Source organism: Helicoverpa zea, chromosome 28, assembly GCF_022581195.2.
Source record: "Helicoverpa zea isolate HzStark_Cry1AcR chromosome 28, ilHelZeax1.1, whole genome shotgun sequence".
In the NCBI taxonomy this organism is placed as follows: Eukaryota; Metazoa; Arthropoda; class Insecta; order Lepidoptera; family Noctuidae; genus Helicoverpa; species Helicoverpa zea.
Genome location: NC_061479.1, coordinates 6,347,640 through 6,367,119, shown reverse-complemented (window position 1 = coordinate 6,367,119; position 19,480 = coordinate 6,347,640). Strand labels below are relative to the sequence as shown.

General features: G+C 34.2%; 1 protein-coding gene across 2 annotated transcripts in view; it reads right to left on the bottom strand.

The window, feature by feature from the left end:
- Positions 1 to 643: 643 nt before the first annotated feature.
- The window catches only part of LOC124643605, a 61,323-nt gene continuing 42,486 nt past the window's right edge, over positions 644 to 19,480 (bottom strand). For both annotated transcript variants that reach the window (XM_047182608.1, XM_047182609.1), the window contains 5 exons: positions 17,586 to 17,743; positions 16,747 to 17,033; positions 3,316 to 3,479; positions 2,809 to 2,887; positions 644 to 2,384 (listed from right to left, as the gene is read on the bottom strand). In XM_047182608.1, coding sequence (XP_047038564.1) covers positions 1,582 to 2,384; positions 2,809 to 2,887; positions 3,316 to 3,479; positions 16,747 to 17,033; positions 17,586 to 17,743 — 1,491 coding nt within the window. In that variant the 3' untranslated portion in view covers positions 644 to 1,581. The remainder of the gene's footprint in view (positions 2,385 to 2,808; positions 2,888 to 3,315; positions 3,480 to 16,746; positions 17,034 to 17,585; positions 17,744 to 19,480) is intronic.

Genomic DNA, 19,480 nt, shown 5'->3' with positions numbered 1-19,480 from the left:
CATAAATACTTGAGTGGAAAACAGTGTTAAGTGGAAGTAATGCAGCTACTCGACACGAGATGGCGTTCTTTAATACAAAATTATGCCAATAGGTGACGCTGTGTGTATTTACAAATTATAATAAAAGATGGCGCTGGTCATGAAAATATAAAACTTCCTTGATGAAAATTGAATTTTTTATTGAGCAATTAGAGCGGTTTCACACTAGCAGACTAGGATTAGGTCATTTTTTCAGTTTTGTAATAGCATGTAAGCACAACATTTTCTGAGTATATAGCAACTTGGAATGCTCCTGGGCTGCAAGTCGTCTGGTAAAAAGTATTGTTTAAAAATAACTTTTAAGGAAATAGAGGTGAAATATGATATCCTAAAGATAAATTGTTCTATTCCAAATCGAATATTTGTTTATTTACAACACTTAATGCACATTTTGCACAATGGCGGACTTAACGCCTTAATATATTTCTGAGATATATTTTATTGGTCTAATATCTGTCAAAACATTGTTCTTGGTGCAGTTTTGTAAAGTGTTCGAAATTACTGAACACATTTGAAAAATTCTTTCACTGTCGGGAAGCTACACTCTTCCCGAGTAACATAGAATTTGGGTAAGGGAAAAAGTTCAGAATAAAAATACATGAAATGTTATTTGTAAACTCCATTTATTTCAATTATTTTAATCTTAATTTGTAGACAATAATTAGAAAGAAAGGGTTCATATCAATACATAATAATATAATTATTTTGACTAAATACTTATTGTGAAATATTTTCATAATGTAAAAAAGTACTTATTTTATATAGTTACTCACTTTCGCTGATTTTAATCAAAATTTTGAAAAAAAAAAATCAAAATAATTAGTTTTTTCAAATGTCGGTGTTAAAAATTATTTTTTTTTATGATAAAAATTAGCGAAGTCAGTAATTTTACGACTAAATACCAATATTATTAGACAGTCGACCATTTCGGCTAAAAAACTTCATCCAAGATGGTCAAATTTCTAATTCTTGACAATTTTTTTCTTAAAAAGACATTACGTAGGTACTTTATTTTGCTATACTTAGTGGTAAAATAAAGTGTATTAGAAAAATTCAAAGCGGGGGTTTTGTCAAATTAATACTTTTAAGGATTAAATTAACTGGCATATTTATTTTTCATAAAAAAATTAAAGCCGTTTTAATTAAAAAAAATATAAAAAACTGTCGTGGAATAAAAATAAACGATAAATACAGTTTCGTTAAAAATACTAGGTCGCGTGAAAAATTAAATATAATCCTACCTATTTACAGATCTTCAATATTTATAAATAAAAAAAAAGAATTAAGAAATTACACTCCCAGTTTCCAAAAAAATATTAGGGGAAAAAAAACAAAAAAAGTAGGTATTTTTGTGACCAGAAAAATGGTAACTCTTTCTTAGGAACTGGAGTCATTTTTGTACTGTCAAAAAACGTTAAAAAAAAAACAATAAAAATAATAGTAAACGTAAAAAAAGTCGTAGAAAAAAAATCGGGGAATTCTGTTATGGCACTTGTCCTCCATATTTTTTGTTACCAATTAGAAAATTTCTTCGTGAAAAAATTACTTTTTGCCTTCAAGACATTTGCATTTTGCGTCATGTACGTGCGAAGCCCCTACAACTTCTGAGAAAGAAGGATTGAAAGAACTTGGGGCTACAACCTGCTGGTTGGTCTGACTTCCAGAAGTCTGATAGTCATACCTTATAATCTGAGGCTTCGTCGTGTAAGTCACAATCTTAGGCTTAGTGGTATAAGTAATAATTTCTGGTTTAGTCGTAAAAGTCACTATTTCGGGTTTCGTCGTAAAAGTGACAATTTCGGGTTTAGTGGTGTAAGTCACGTATTTAGGGGCGGTAGTGTAAGTGAAATATTCGGGTTTGGTTGTGAAAGTCACTATTTCGGGTTTGGTCGTATAAGTGACAATTTTAGGCTCAGTTTGGAAGAACTTCTTTTCTGAGTAGGTAGCGCTGAAAGTTTTCTGAATAGGACCCTTAATTTCCGTTCCGAATTCTCCTGATTCTGAGAATTTAGTTGATCCAGCTCCGAAGTTGGTTCCGAACTGGCTGAACTCTCCAGATTGGCTTTGACCTTCGATTCCGAAGCCCTTGATGCCAACAGCACCTGATCCTGAGATGGCCGTGGCTCCCGAAGACACAGACCCCTTAACTCCGACTCCTGAGGTTCCCTTGATGCCGGAGCCGTAAGTAGACTTGACTCCTGACACCTGGCTGATGATTTTGTTCTTCGTGACCTTGGTGGTGGTGAACTGGGAGAAGCGAACGCTCTCGATGAGGCCGATGGCCCACTCGTACCATTCAAGGTCGAACTTGTAGAAGGAGGCTAGTTGGTTTCCTGTCTGGCAACCTGGAAGAGAGATTGGGTTACGTTAATTTTATGCATAGTAAGAAAATGTGGTTGGCGTTTGCTGGGGGAGATCTTTGTTCAACAGTAGACGGCAAATAGCTGATATGAGGATGATGATAATAAGATTGAATTTGAAGACGGATCATTTTGAATATCTCTGTAACTGAATGTGCGTTTTTGTTAATTTTTCACGTAAAAACTACCCAATGAATTTTGATAATACTTGGTAGAAATATTATCTACAAGATAAGCTAAGGTACATCAGAAGAACGTTAATATTACTTTTTATCTAATATCCAGAATTTCCTCAAAAATGCGTCAGAAATTTATCGGCTACGACTTTTACTATCCTGATAAGACTTGTTTTAGGAATCCTGCTGAATAATAAAAGGCATATAATAAAGGAATATAAAGGAATGCTTACCAGAGTCCCAAGAGTAGATGCCTCTGAGTACAAAGTGGTTGTCACCAGTCGTGCAGGCCAGAGCACTGCCGATGTCGACCTGTGGAACAATATTCATTAAGTTTCTGATTTTGACATCATAATGACTGCTTGTAGACAACATCATAGTCAGTGGTGTAAAATAACGAATATCTACTTAATAACACGGATGAAACTTTTTTTTGTTTGTATCCTAAAGGCTCTGAAACTATCGAACCCATTTGAGAAATTCTTTTTCCCCCGGTATAGCGCTACGCCCAAAGTTAAGGATTCACTGCAGATACAACCATATTAAACTTTGTGGAAGGGGATAAAAATCCATCTGCAATTCTAGACCAGTTTTTTTAGCAAAAACAAACTATCCAAAAAATCTGCTATGATAAATGTGTCGATGTTTCTCAAGGTAACTTCGTAGTAGCTTTGTAAAATCATCCTTATCTCTTTTCAATAATATTTTCAGCTTAAAAAAAAGTATTAAACAATTCTTACCTTGCAGATATTATTAGCAGGGTTAGTAGGCTGTCCACAGACACAGCTGTCCTGGTTATACTGCTCCAGCAGATGAGGGTAGTCCTGGTTGATCTTGGCTTCACACTCGCCAGGGTTCAGGAGAGAGACGTTTAGACTGTGCATTATGCTGCCTAGGAGGTGAGCTGGAATGAGAGAAAGGGGATTTTTAGTTAGGTAGGTATATTTCAACGATATCAGGGTTCAGATCCTTAATAACAGATTTCTATATCAATAGGTGAGCTAGAATGAAAGGAGAAGGTTTGTTTAGATAGTTATATGTTATATTGTTTGTTGAGGTAACGGAGCTTAGATCAGTAATGGTGGTTTTCTGAAAGCGATCTATCTACGGTTTTGCGATTAGAGATTAAATTTTGACATTAACTCCATATAAAATATGACGGATAGATCGGTTATAGAAACCTGCAGTATGTAAAGGAAGGTCCGTTATGCTCATTTTAGTTCACTGACAACACCCTAAGTTCACTGACAACATTAACTTGTCATGTCATTTTTCTCATAATATCTGCATATTTACTACTTCTGTTTTCAAACTAAGCAACTGTTAATAGTAGACCCCTTTTTACGGCTAGAGGTAAGTAGAATCAACTGGTTTATTCTTTGGGACTGTCCCAAAATTACCTATGTACTTTTTATGGTCTTACGCGTAATCAACGAAAACATTGCAAAAATATGGATCGTAAGATGTTTTAAAAGCCTATCGTTAAATTTTTATCTAATTTTAGACCAAATTATAATTATAGTTATAAAGTAAAATCTTACTAAGACAATCTCTTATGAAATAAACTGAATAGTATCACAAATCTAGAACAAAAACACAAAAGTCTGACCTCAAGAAATAATCGGAATCATTAAAATTTTGCACAATACGATCGAAAATCGTCACGTTGTTCTAAATAAATAATTTATTACGACAATTAACATACAAACTATAACATTATAATATAATAAATATTATTATAATAACACAATAATAATTTCAGCAATAATATTATAATAAATAACACTTTGAACCTAGAATTATTATGAAATTTTTAGTTTTTTGCAAGAATTTGACATTTAGGTTTCGATTTTTTTTTCTAATGTTTGTTATTTTAATTTGAGATGTTATTGTGACAAGGTTTTAAATGTTATTAATATTTAATTTAAAAATGATTAAAGTATCTTAATATTATAAAGCTGAAGAGATTGTTTGTTTTTTGCCCGGATGCATAGAATGGTTCCTATTGAATATGCTGGCGGAAGTCAGTGATTAAATAAAATAGGGTTGTTAGTGTGAGTGTTTGGCATCTAAATAATGTACAAGACTTATTTTATTTTGCACCTAAATTGTGCTACTAATATTTCATATTCATCATGTTATTTAATTAACTTTTTACCACCCCCGCATATCGCTGACTAAACTGTCGACCGACAGTAGGTAGGACTGAAACTTTAATTCAATATAGGGACTCGCAGCCCTTACAAATAAAGGGAACCAAGCATTTCCATTCAAAATAAATAATGTAGCTTCATTGACAAACATATCACTTTTCATATACCTAATCAAAAATTTATTGATGCATCCCAAAACGCATAGACAACCAATAAATTATTTCAGCCATTAACAATCATTATTCATGAATTTTATTAATTTATTGAATAAATTGCATATAATTAATAAAACATTTTAACATTTTTATTAATTTATCTACAGCCCAAGGCGATTGCAATATTGAATACTTTTTCAATGATTTATTGAAATAATTATCTAATGAATTATTAATTATGTTTACAAGTCTTTCAAAACATCTTAAGGATGTATTTTAATATTCAAACACCTTTTAAACATGTTTTACAAAATTGTATTAGCGTCTGTGTAGCCCTTTCCCAACTATGTTGGGGTCGGCTTCCAGTCTAACTAGATGCAGCTGAGTACCAGTGTGCCACAAGGAGCGACTGCCTATCTGATCTCCTCAACCAAGTTACCTAGGCAACCCGAATAAACAAAGATTGATATAGACTAATTAAGTAATTAATTTAATGTTATACCTAACAAGTATTTTCATGGACTTTGATACATATCAAAATATGCTAATTATTAATTCTTTAGGCATTTAAACGAAGTGACAAATAATCTACTTTTGATTTATAACGATAATTAAAATCAATAAGATTTTGCACGATCACAAATTCAAGCGAATTCCTCAAGTTTCAAATGGTTTTTCCAGCTTTGACAGTCGTTACGGGTAGCCAGAAGCCAGTAAGTCTGACGACCAGTCTTACCAAGGGGTATCGGGTATCCGGGGTAACTGGGTTGAGGAGATCAGATAGGCAGTCGCTCCTTGTAAAACAGTGGTACTCAGCTGCATACAGCAATATGATAATATTGGAATTCCTTTAACTGATGTCTAGACATATTTCTTTCTAGACCTTTAGTAGTTAGGAAATAAGTAGGTTCATGAATAATATTAGAATCTTATTTCGAGTTTGTTCAGCATTAAAACGCATCAAAAGTGAGTAATATTAATGGAAATGCGTAATTAAAATGTTTTTCAACCGGTTTCTATATCAATTATTGACTATTTGACTATGTTTACTAATCGTAAATTTTGAGTTAATTTTGTAAGCATCTTGTGTTGGCTAAGGTTTATAAACTAGCGACCCGTGGGAACTACTGCCCGCACCGGGATAAAATATAGCCTATGTTACTCGGGAAGAGTGTAGCTTTCCAACAGTGAAAAATAAAACAGAAGAAAAAGAAACGGCTCGTAATAATTATAAAATAAGTATTAGATAAACTATTTATTGAGAAAAACCATTAATATTTTTATTTGGGTGCGTAGGACACCAGTCTCACCAAGGGGTATTGGGTTGCCCGGGTAACTGGGTTGAGGAGGTCAGATAGGCAGTCGCTCCTTGTGGGACACTTGTACTCAGCTACATCCGGTTAGACTGGAAGCCGACCCCAACATAGTTGGGAAAAGGCTCGGGAGATGATGTAGGACACGGGTGAAACAGTGGGAAACGGCTTGTATTAGTAGCAAGGATTATCCCTACAAATAAACTTAAACAAATAATGGTTTCTCCTAGCTATTATTTATTTTACAAGTGTAGAATTAGTATGGAAAATGTAAATATAAACATTTTGTGTAATAGCTAGACGCCTCGTCGGTATTTAGGCAAAGTTAACTATTATGAAGGGAAATAAAATCAAAGACTTTATGTTAAGACTCTAATCGGAAAACCACGTTTTACATACCATGCCTATTTTGTGAAAAGGTTAGAGGTAAATGTTAATTTCGAAAATGTACACCTTGATTTTGCAACTAGCTGCTTTCTCGCGGTTTTGCTGGCGTCCCGTGAGAACTATTGCCTGTACCGGGATAAAATATAGCCTATGTTACTCGGGAAGAGTGTAGCTTTCCAACAGTGAAAGAGATTTGCAAATCGGTTCAGTAGTTTCGGAGCCTTTATGACACAAACAAACAAAATTATAGACTAGGTAATAATTGTTAATGAAAAAATTGAAAGAATACATAGGTAGCGAAAAGAAACAATTTTAAGGGCTTTTATAGTAAATCCGCTGGACTGATTTAGGTTGAATTTGACGTGGATTTACATGAGATTTTGTAGACGGTTATCCTTACATACACTTATTAGAAATGCGAAAGTAACTCTTGTCTGTCACCAATTTAAATATTTGTTTCATGGATAGTCTAGCTAGATAAAGGCTACTTTTTATCCGGATGAGGCAAGTAGTTACTTCAGTACACGGGAGGAACCGAGAGTAACAACAAGTAAGTTTGTATAGGTAGGCATTTCATAATTATATAGATTTTGTAAAAGACATTGTTCTATTCTGTTGCTTGATGGGGGCAAGTTAAAACAAAATACCTACGTATCTTTTGTTTATTTTAGTACACATGTTATATAATAAGTAGTTCATCCTCATCCTCCAAGCCTTTTTTCCCAACTATGTTGGGGTCGGCTTCCAGTCTAACCGGATTTAGCTGAGTACCAGTGCTTTACAAGAAGCGACTGCCTATCTGACCTCAACCCAGTTACCCGGGCAACCCAATACCCCTTGGTTAGACTGGTGTCAGACTTACTGGCTTCTGACTACCCGTAACGACTGTCAAGGATGTTCAATGACAGCCGGGACCTACAGTTTAACGTGCCATCCGAAACACAGTCATTGGTGTCTAAGATATACATACTTAGAAAGTACATACAAACTTAGAAAAGTTGCATTGGTTCTTGGTACTTGCCTGACCTGGAATCGAACTTGCGCCCTCATACTCGAGAGGTTGGTTCTTTACCGACTAGGCCACCACGACTCCCATATGATATAAGTAGTTGTTATGTATAAGTATTTGTGCATCCTTCTTGTAATGTATGTTACTGATTATGTCTTACCAAATTTCTCAGTAACACCCGCCAAGTAGCGACCGGTTGTCGCGAATAGCGTCAGCAGAATAATGTTGATTTTGTATAAATTCATATTTTTTCGTTTTTTTTTTTTTTTTTTTTTTTTTTAAATTAGTTGTACAATAATATTATTATATATGAACAGACAAAAATAAAGCAGTAATACAATAAAAAAGAAGATTTTAAATAAAAATAGCAAAAACAATTTTTCTGTATTTTTTTTTTAAGTAACTTTATTTGCAAGAAAATCCATATTAAAGTCTTGTCGGCGAAATCCTTTTATTATTTGTTATTTTAATTTGTTTAACTTTAAAACAATATAACATGAAAGTTGAGAACCTTCTCCTTTTTGGGAGGTCGGTTTAAAACCGAATACAATTTTTTAAGATATTGAATTTGAAAGTAAAAGGATCGCGTGATTGTTTTGACATTGTACGTTTATTTGATGCTACAGATAACTGCACTCACTTTTTATGTCGATTTTACCCTTGAATATTTAAGAGCCCTATATTTTTTATGAAAAAATAGTAATAACCGTTAGGTAATAATATTATAAACGGGAACGTTACGACGGGAAACAACTAGTATTATAAAATCGCATGAGAAGGAAAACTGTTTAATATGAAAAAAGAAAACTTAACACAATTTAAACTTAATAGACATGAAGAATGATACAAAAGGAATTAGTCAGTCTTTTAGATAACCCTCAAAATAGCCAGAATTTTATTTTTTTAATTAAACCAGTTACCACGGCAATTATAGTATACTAAAAACTATAGATGCATTAAAAAAAAAACTATAAAATTTGCAAATAAACAATTGAAATGCAAATAACTCCAAACATAATTGATATATCAATACCACGGTATTTTTAACTTAATCGATGTAAAAACAATTATGAATTTTAAGAATTTGCATATAAAGAAAAAACAAAACATATTTAGGCATAATTGTTAAACAATATGCATGGCAATTAAGTTTTTGTAAAATAATAAAAGCACGTTTTTGCTATACGTGATGTTAAAAATACAATGGGTTCTGACTATTTTTATTTTTTTATAGTTTTTTCTAACTGAAATATGCGTTTTTTTTTTGTCAAAAATAATATTTTTTATCAATAATATTTATCAATAATAGCTTTTTTCTGCGTATGGAATAATAATAAGTGATTTTTTAGTAGGTATTCAGTATTTGGGCTTTCTTAAACTGTTTTTTTCTCTTGTCAGTCTACTACTTCCCGAGATTAGTGCGACAAAACGAACGACGAACAGTTTTGTTTATCAGATTTATAAAATTAATATAGATTCTTTTCGTGACACATTTTGCATACAATACCCAATTTTATTACACTGGAATATAGCCTCAGAACCAGATCGTTTTGCCAAGCTATTTTCGTTTCTATAATCTTCAAAAACACAATAGCTATTAAAACGTGTCCATCATATGGAAATGACGCATAATCCAAATATCTCGGATCGTATATGGAAAATCAAGTTTACACACGAATTTTAATGTAATTTATTTAATTTTAATATTTGTGTGCAAATTCTTCGTTGTATGGACATGTCAACCTTGAATATTTAGAATCATAATCGTCTTATATAACTTGATGGTGTTAAGGTTAGGGAAACTAGTTTTTTAACGCGGGTTTTCTCGCATTTTTGTGGAGTTCCATCATCTGTGTAAGCTTTGATTTATTACTACCCGATTTCTCTAGTTTCACCCGCGTCCCGTGGGAACTACTGCCCGTACCGGGAAAAAATATAGCCTATGTTACTCGGGAAGAGTGTAGATTTCCAACAGTGAAAGATTTTTTCAAATTGGTTCGGTAGTTTCGGAGCCTTTAGTGTACAAACAAACAGACAAAAATATGTTTCCTCTTTATCATATTAAGTATAGATTTTTGTATGCATCTGGATAAATGGCATTTTTACATAAACTCTAACCGGTCTTTGGATGTATTTCATTGAGATTCGTCAAGCTATATAATACTATAGTAACAAACAGATATTAACATTTACAATATTAGTTTCGACAATCAGATTGGGGACAAGTCAACTTGATTTGTCGTTCCGTTTCACGCCGCAAGCCTACTATGGAGCGTGCAAAATTTTCAATGATCTCACTGCCTGTATATTTTAAGATCTTCACGGATGTTATTAAAATTATGTTATGTAAACACCGTTTTTATTTTTGGACACTACTAGACTTTCTAAGTACATCTTGGTCACTTAAAGGTGAAGGAAAATATCTCGAGGAAAGTTGGATTTGAAAGTCTGAAATCACCAACCCGCATTGAACAAGCGTGGTGATTAACGCTCAATCCTTCTCCGTGTGAGAGGAGGCCGCAGCCCAGCAGTGGGACGATACAAAGGGTAACGATGACTAGACTGATTGAGCATGAACATGAAAGGATAAAGAGGAAGAGAACGAACGAAGAAACGATGGCTGGATTGTATGAAAGTCGATATAGATAGAAAGAATGTTACTTGTGAGATGACGGCAGATAGAAGAGTATGGAAGGAGAAAACATGCTGCGCCGAGCACAAAAAAATTTGGGATAAGGGCAGGAGGATGATGATGATTTTTGCATGGTCCAAATACTTTATCTGATCCCTTATTATAGAGTGACATAGGTTATGTCCAAATAAGACTGATTATGTCACTCAAAACACGAAAATGTTTTCATCAAACCCAAGAGACATCACGGAACTAAGTCAGCTACTTAAGAATGAAGATCTCCAAATCAAAATAAAGTCATTAATCTAATTCAAATATTAGCAAAAAAGTGTGATGGTTCCAAATCCGGTTCAGTTACCGACACAAATTAGAGCACGAATATTTTATGAGGAATATCACACTTTATATATCAATATTAATGTCTTTTAGAGCTTCCCAATAAGTTTAAACAGGATTTAAATACCCAACAAATCTGGTTTAGGTATGCCAATTTGTTTTTGAGTATGAGAAACAACGTCTGGTTAGGATCTCATAAGCTTTTCCCAACTATGTTGGGGTCGGCTTGCAGTCTAACCGGATGCAGCTGAGTACCAGTGTGCAACAAGGAGCGACTGCCTATCTGACCTTTGCAACCCAGTTACCCGGGCAACAAAATATCCTAGATAAGACTGGTTGTCTGGCTTACTGGCTTCTGACTACCCGTAACGACTGCCAAAGATTCTAAATGACTGCTGGGACCTTTACATTATATGCCTTAATAAGACTGGTAGTCATATAATTTCTGGCTTCTGACTACCCGTAACGACTGTCAAAGACGTTCAAAAGCGGAGTAGTTTTAACATGCCTTCCGAAACACGGATGAATCTTGACATTTAGCCAAACAACTTCTGCGTGTTTTTCCTGTATATTTGATTTATAAATCTTTATAATTTGAGAAAACCTTGGCTGGCCGTTGGCCTCAGTAGGCGGGAATTTACCTCATCTATTTTAATATTTGTTGTACTTAGAATTCTTTATTTGTTTGGTTCGTTAATACGAATGACCTCATGAGAGAAGTATGTCTGTGGTTTTACTATAGAGTCTTCTAAGTCCACTTCAAATGAAGATTTTAAAAAAATCATGGTACAACACTTCCTCCTTCTTCAATTCTTTGAACTAAGTCTAACAGTCAGTGTTGACAAGGCGCATTGGGTTGCCCGGGTAACTGGGTTGAGGAGATCAGATAGGCAGTCGCTCCTTGTGGCACACGGGTACTCAGCTGCATCCGTTTAGACTGGAAGCCGATCCCAAGATTGTTGGGAAAAGGGTAGGCAGATTATGATGTTTCTAAAGTGCAAATATACTAAATTCATTTCATATTAATCCCAGATCTTAGTATCCCTTATGCTAATCCAGATTTTTTTATCTACCTTTATGTCGACTTTCGTCGCAATCTATTCGACCATTTTTGTACCGATTGTGTAAGAAATAAATAAAAGCTAAAATATTACCAGGATCTCGTTTCATATCAAGTTTTGAGTTTTATATATAATCTCCATAAATGATAAATGAGCCAATAAATAAGGCTTATGAAGTCTACTTATATTTGACATTTTAGAAGTAGGTTATTGGCTTCCGGACTAACTGGATGTGGCTAAATCTTAGTAATATTATAAATGCGAAAGTTTGTGTGTATGTATTTATGTTTGTCCCTCTTTCACGTAAAAACTACTGAAGGAATTTTGATGAAACTTTGCCGTAATGTATATTATATATCAGAATAATGTAAAAGCTACTTTTATCCCGCTGCGGGAAGGAGGTCCCTTAGGAAGCGGTTGAAAACAGTTTCATAAGTGATTCGTGCATCTTATGGTTCAAAACTAGCATTGAAGTGTTTTCTTTGTATGTAGATTTTATAATGGCACCCGGAAATATTTAAGGAGTTCTTAAAGAAAAATGCCTCAACCATTTTTCTTGTGAAATATCCTTCAGTTTCAACCAAAAATATTTAAACTAAAACCAGTATAAGACTTCGTAAGAACATGATTCTAAGAAACTGTTTTATTTAAACAAAATTATTAAATATTCATCACCAAATAATTATTTTACTGTACGCAAAAAAAAACGTTATTTGTACTCCCAAGGTTTTTAATATTTGTATTGTGTAAAACACGTGTTTTTTAAAGTATCAACATACTGCAAACTTTTAGTCGGCCGATAGTTTGTTTGGGCTCATAAATCAGTGTGAAGATGAATGGTAGTACGCACATTACAAAGATCAGGTATTTAGCCGGTATCAGACCGACTGAAAACTTTGATTGGAATCAAGATTTTCTTTAAAAAAATGGCTAACTATCGAGTCAACTGTCGGCCGACTTTTTAGTCTGTTGTGTGGTTTTCTTAAGTTAATTATTTTCTTAGTTTTTTTAAAGAAGCTTATTTTTATAGAAGTTTGTGTAAAAAATTGCTTGTATTGTTAAAAAAATATACGTTGTTGGTCAAGGCCTTTGGCTATAAATAAATTGTATAGGATTCAATAGAATTTGCTAATATTATATTGGTACACTAATTAAGCATTTATTATATAAAAAGTTTATTTTTAAGTTGGTAATCTTTGACACCATTGTATATTCTATGTTTTATTTCGTTTTTTTTATATTTTCGTCAATACAGCTTTTAATTTTTTTTTTTTTAAATTTTGTTTTTTTGCGGCAGAAGTTACTTTTTTCAAAATTATTATTAAATAGCTAAAAGTCGCAAGAAAAACATTCGCTTATAAAAACTTTGTACAAAAAAATTTAATCTAAATCTGACAAATACTTACTACACCGAAGACGCATCAAAATTGGTTCAACCAAATGTGAGATAATCGCGCACAAACATTCATACATACAGGTCAAACTAAGAACCTCTTTTTCTTGAAGTTGGTTAAAAATAATAATGATTTAATGCTATTTTAATACCAAAGTTGTATTATTACTAACTAAGACTCATTACTAATTTGTCGTTATCATGTAAAATCATAGTTATTAAAATTATAAGCTGCAGATTATCTTGCAAGCTACTTTATAATTATAGTTGTTGTTAGAATAAGTGGTAATTATTTTTATGAGTATTCATTTGGTAGGTATTCATTATTGCAATGATTCGGTTATTATTATTTTTGGTTTGTTTTTGGGTTTTATGATAATTTTGTATTTTTTTATATTTTTAATCATTGTTAACTATTGATGCTACCTACTTATTTAAAGTATTTGACACTGGGCCGATTTTATTTACATAAATCGAAAAACAATTTACGCGATAGAGCTTTTTTTTCTATTTATGCAATAACTTTATCTTGCTTTTTAGAGAGTAGAATTTCTAGAGTATCTTGTTTTCTTATTATTCCTCATTTTCTTAACAAAAAAGCAAACAAAGACGACCACTTCATTACACTAAATCGACCCAAAAAAAAACTAAAAATAGTTTTTTTTTACACCATTATATTTTACACTAAAAAAGTAATTAAAACCTACATCCTACTAATATTATAAACGCGAAAGTTTGTATGTATGGATGTATGGATGTTTGTTACTCTTTCACGCAAAAACTACTGAATGGATTTTAATGAAACTTTACAATAATATAGCTTATACATCAGAATAACACATAGGCTACAATTTGTAAACATATTGTTCGAAATACTAAACCTGCGCAGACGAAGTCGCGGGCACCAGCTAGTTAATTTATAATTCAAGATTTACCTTTCCACACATAAAAATCAACGTCAAATACCACCATTTTTACAAAAAAAAAAAACAACAACATTTTTTTTTCTTAAATTAAAAATTAATAAAATACATATAAAAGTTTGTTTTACGAACGCTACCAATCGGCATTGACCGCGATACCAGCACTTTCGTTTCGGGGCCATTCGGCAAACATCGTGGCATCTCGTTATATCATCGACTACCCGAAATGGGGGTAGGCAGAAGACTTATACAAAAGCCTACTTATAAAAAAAAGAAAGCTTGAAAAATATAGCCTATAATCTGTCTTTTTTCCCAACTATGTTGGGGTCGGCTTCCAGTCTAACCGGATGCAGCTGAGTACCAGTGTGCCACAAGGAGCGACTGCCTATCTGACCCCTCAACCAGTTATCCGGACAACCCAATACCCTAGGTAAGACTGGTGTCAGACTTACTGGCTTCTGTCTACACGTATCGACTGCCAAAGATGTTCAAATGACAACCGGGACCTACAGTTTATCGTACCATCCTACGCTTTTACGATAAACGGATATAGTTTAATGTAAAGACACAGGCTGTAGGTAAAATTCCACCCAACTGTAAAAAAAGTAGCCTATCATACCCTTCCTCGATAAATTGGCTACTTAACACTGAAAGAATTTGTCAAATCAGTCCAGCAATTCCTGAAATTATCCCGCTCAAACCAACTCTTCAAGCTTTATAATATTATAAAGTAAATAAGTAAGTATATAATATAATTTCGTCTATATATATAAACAAATGAAACCCGCTTTCCGTTGTCACGACATAACATGAAAACGGCTTGACCGATTTGGCTGAAAATTAGAGGGGAGGTAACTGAGACCCGGAAGAAGGTTTTAGGATATTTTTGTCACCATTCGGCTACGGGAAGCGGGTGAAACCGCGGGCGTAAGCTAGTACTTTATAAAACTCCAAACTATACTTTATATCTACGCCTAACCTTAGGTTTACGAAACCGATCAAGCTCTTAGAAAAAAAAAAACTTTCTACGTATCACAAGGTCACATAGGGTCAAAGCTATTAAGGTCACTTAGTGCTAACTTCTTCTTCCAAGACCCAGTTCTGTTGTACCGAAATTGATAACATACTAGTTTGTAATAGGTTGAATAATATGTTTATCGTTGATTTTAATGATGTAAGGGGTTAGAAGTTAATTTTGTTACGAGTCAGAAGGTATTTTCCAATTTTGCAATATGTGTGTAAAAAATTACTTTGTTTGTTTGTATGTGAAAATCTCGGGAACTGCTGGTTGCTTTTAAAAGATCATTTTGTATGTCATAGCCTAATTTCTGAGCTTCATTTTGTGGTATAAAACTTAAGTCTATGATACTTGGAAGTTGAGATAAAAAATAAATACCTAGAAGGTATAAAATAATTCCCAGTTGATATGAATAGGTTCATTCTTATTTTATGAGCATTTTAAAGACATTAATGAAAGATGTGTAATATACCATAAAGTATATTTATTTAATACTACTTCCCCTAGCCCTCACATCAGCCCCACGTCCCATGGGAACTACTTCGCGCATCCGGATAAAAAGTATCTTATTACCTCTCTCGATAAATGGGCTATCTAGCAATGTAAGAATTTTGAAAATCAGACCAGTAGTTCTTGAGATTGGCGCGTTTAAACAAACTTTAGCTTTTATAATATTAGCTATACATTTATTCAAACGAACCCATTATTTTACATAATAATAGACGATATTATTAATTTCTCAATAACAAACCAAATCTGTCATAAATGTTACGAAATTCTAAAATTCATTGTCATCTTCAAAACTATGTCAGATACGTGTGACATTTTATTTGCCGTCCAAAAAACTATCTTACTACCTTATCTCTATAAAAATAAGGTCGAAAATCGCAACAAAAGTGACTTTTCTAACTGCAATTTGAAATGTCATCGTCGAAATTTAGAACCAGTATAAATTGGTCTCTGCTTAAAGGAATTTTCTTAGCATTTGTTTTAGAGTTGTGAGAAGTTAGGGGTCAACTTATATTGGTATTGTTACAAGTTTCGATATATTGAAAACGGTCAATATTTCTGTATTTTTACACAATCAAATGTCTTTGGAATTCGTGTTCTAAGTGTTTTGGAGGTCAATTGTCAAACTGGTTAATGTTGCGAGTTTTTATATAAATGATCTTAGTAGTAAGTTTCCATTTTGCCGGATCTAATATCTGTTTAAAAGCGTAATTTGTTTAAAAATTAAATATGTATAAGAGTCTAGGTCTTGAGTAAAATATATTGTATCTGAAGTTTAAATGTACAGAAATAGTGTAATATTGATTAATCTTAAATTATCTGAACGTTGTTATTTATCGATAATAGCTCATCACTTCATGTAGAAACATCTCTTAAGAGATCGATAAAATTGAGCACACCCCTAATGATTATATTCGCCAATATCTATCTATATAGACAAAAATTAATGCCACTTTTCGTTGTAATTTTATAACTCAAGAACGGTCACACCTATCCAAACCAAATGTTTAGGGTTTGTTCTGACTATTTAGTAGATGGTTTATGTGAAGTTTGCACAAAATCGGTCTAGCTTCATTTATCTCATTTTTTTGTAACAAAATGGTGGACTTTATACGTAATGCAGCACGTAGTACCGTATTTCATTTTTCAAAATTACACATTTGGACTTTTAACAATTTATTGATATATGGTAAACTCAAGCCCTCCTCAAATACTTGGCTTTCCGTCTATTTTTGTGACTTCAATTGACCGAACAATCAAAAAATACTAAAAAAAACTTACCTTGCAAAACAGATTTGCCCCACCCAGTCACAATACATTCTCCAGCACCATTGTAGAAGGCATCCAGGGTATCAGTAGACGACGGGAGGCAGATGGGCCAAATATTCTTCGCCAGCCTCAAGTTCTCCGTCAGGACCAAGATGGCCACATCATTGAGATAGCTTCCAGCCTTGTAGTAGGGGTGACGAAGAATGTGCTTGACTTGGACTATTTGGAAGGGAAGGGGTTCCTCGTCGATACCAAGTTTCCATTCTCCTCCCTTGATTAGGACATTCTTGGCTTCCAATCTGTTGAGGGAAGGGATGATTAGATTTTTTTAAAAGAGGGGTGTTTGATAGAGTCCTTATTGACAGTTTTTTTTATGGTGTTGATTGATTCCGCTGTTCTAATGCCAATTTATTCTTGGCTGTCAAACTGACTGCAGATGAGTAGGTTTACAGGTTTACATATGTGGCAGTGTTTAAGGTAATAACTTTAAAATAGTAGAGTCGATTTTGATGAAAGGTATCTAAAAATTACCGCAGTCAATTTCGATGTAAAGTATTTGAAAATCACCGCTGGTAAACCAGCTTTGAACTAAAATAGCCCGCATAGAAATCGGTTCATCAGTGTAGGAGCTACTTATAACTTATAAAACCTTTAAAAAGGAGTCTCTAAATCAGACTAACATGATAAAGACGCAAGTTTATAACAGTGAGTGTGTTTGTTCCTTCTTGACCAGCAAACGGCTAAACAGCTTTTGATGAAATTTGCTAAGATCACATACTAGACTTTTTTCAGGATGGGAAGTAATTTCCTGAAGAAGCGGTTGTAACCTCGGATCTAAGTTTTACACTCACCCTTCAACACAGCTAGCAGAGGTGATCACCACATCGGGTCTGGTGATGACTCCACCACATAGCAGACTCCTGTTCGTCTGCAGAAGTACCATGGCCTGCCAGGGGATCTCTGCGAAGTCTACCTCCAGGTCTTTGCGGTTTCCATAGGGTTTTTGGGGCTGGTGGAAAAATATTGAGGATTACTTAAAGAAAATTGCTTTAAGTAGAAGGTATCTACAATTAATTATCATAAAATTGTTTTGTTTGTAAGGCTCCGAAACTACTGAAACGATTTGAAAAAATCTTTCACTGTTGGAAAGCTACACTCTTCAACACAGTAGTTCTCACAAGACGAGGGTGAAACGGCTAGTACATAATAAAGAAGAAGAGTTTATGATTGATTGTTTGATCATAAGTGTAAGCAACGCTCGGCGCGGACGGTCCGTGGATGGGTGACCATCTTGTTTATGTTGAAACCATATTTCTGGTTTGCTGTTTTCGGAAGGCACGTTAATTTGATGGGTTTCGGTTATGGTTTGACAATAAAACTATGGTTCTCAGCTGCATCCGGTTAGACTGGAAGTCGACCCCAACATAGATGGGAAAAGGCTAGGCAGATGATGATTCATTAGCCATTTTATCTGTATAAAAAGTATTCTAAAGCCTTCTTCGATGAATGGACTATCTTACATAGAAAGAGCGTTTCGTATCGGTCCAGCCACAGATTACTGTCCAGCGTAGTATGTAAGATTAGCGCTTTCAAACAAACCAATTCTTCACCTTTGTAATATTAGTATAGATTTGTAACATCGACAGCCTAATATCCGGATCTACTATGTAAGTTTAAAAAAACACGGTCAAAAGCTAGTTTTTTTTTACATAATAGTAATTTATATGCCTAACTTCGATCTTTTAACCTTCATATAACACCTTGGTTTATATAATTAACTGGTTTTTTAACTGGTTAACGATGATAAGGTCGTGTAAGGTCATAAGGTTAAGATTTGACCCCTGGTGCCAATTTTTAGTAGGTGTTACATCATTTTGGTTATTAATATCATTTAGAAAGGGAGAAGTGGTTTAAGATTTTGGCTTTCAAGCGTGGTGAGATAGGTTTGAATCAGGATTTTTTTTGCAACTATGGTATACTGGACTAGCAAGCGCAGCGTAGGACGTCCACCAACGAGGTGGACAGACGACCTTATAAAGGTCGCCGGAAGACGCTGGATGCAGGTCGCTTCCAACAGGTATCTGTGGAGATCAAAGGGGGAGGCCTATGTTCAGCAGTGGACGTCCTATGGCTGAGATGATGATGATGATGATGGTATACTGTTACAGCCTTTTTATCGTCCCACTGCTGGGCACAGGCCTCCTCTCACATGGAGAAGGATTGAGCATCAACTATGGTATGGTATGGTATGGTATGCAACTATGGTATTCCATTGACCCGTCTCAGTGGGAGAATCTGGCATCCAACCGCAGAGACTGGAGAAGCCGCGTTAAAGCCAAAGTCTTTGACTTTGAAGCACGCCGACTTTCTGAGTTGGATGCCAAACGAGATGAGTTGAAAGCTCGACCACCTGTAGCTATCAACTACAACTTTGTGGCTGGTACCCTGACATGTCCGCAGTGTGCGCGGACTTTCACGCACAAAATTGGATACTCCAGCCACATGAGAGCACACGCACGCCATTAGGGTCGAAGTGGTCGCCGTTGCCGAAATCGGCGTGGAAGATTATTATTATGGTAGGTATACTAATTTTATAAAGTTGAAGAGTTTCCTTGTTTGCTTGAACGCGCTTATATCAGAGACTACTGGTCCTGGTATTTATCGAGGGAGAAAAACGATATGCTTCTTTGGAACTGCAGGTAACTTACTATGCAAAATAATAATACTGCGCAATAATAATATTTTA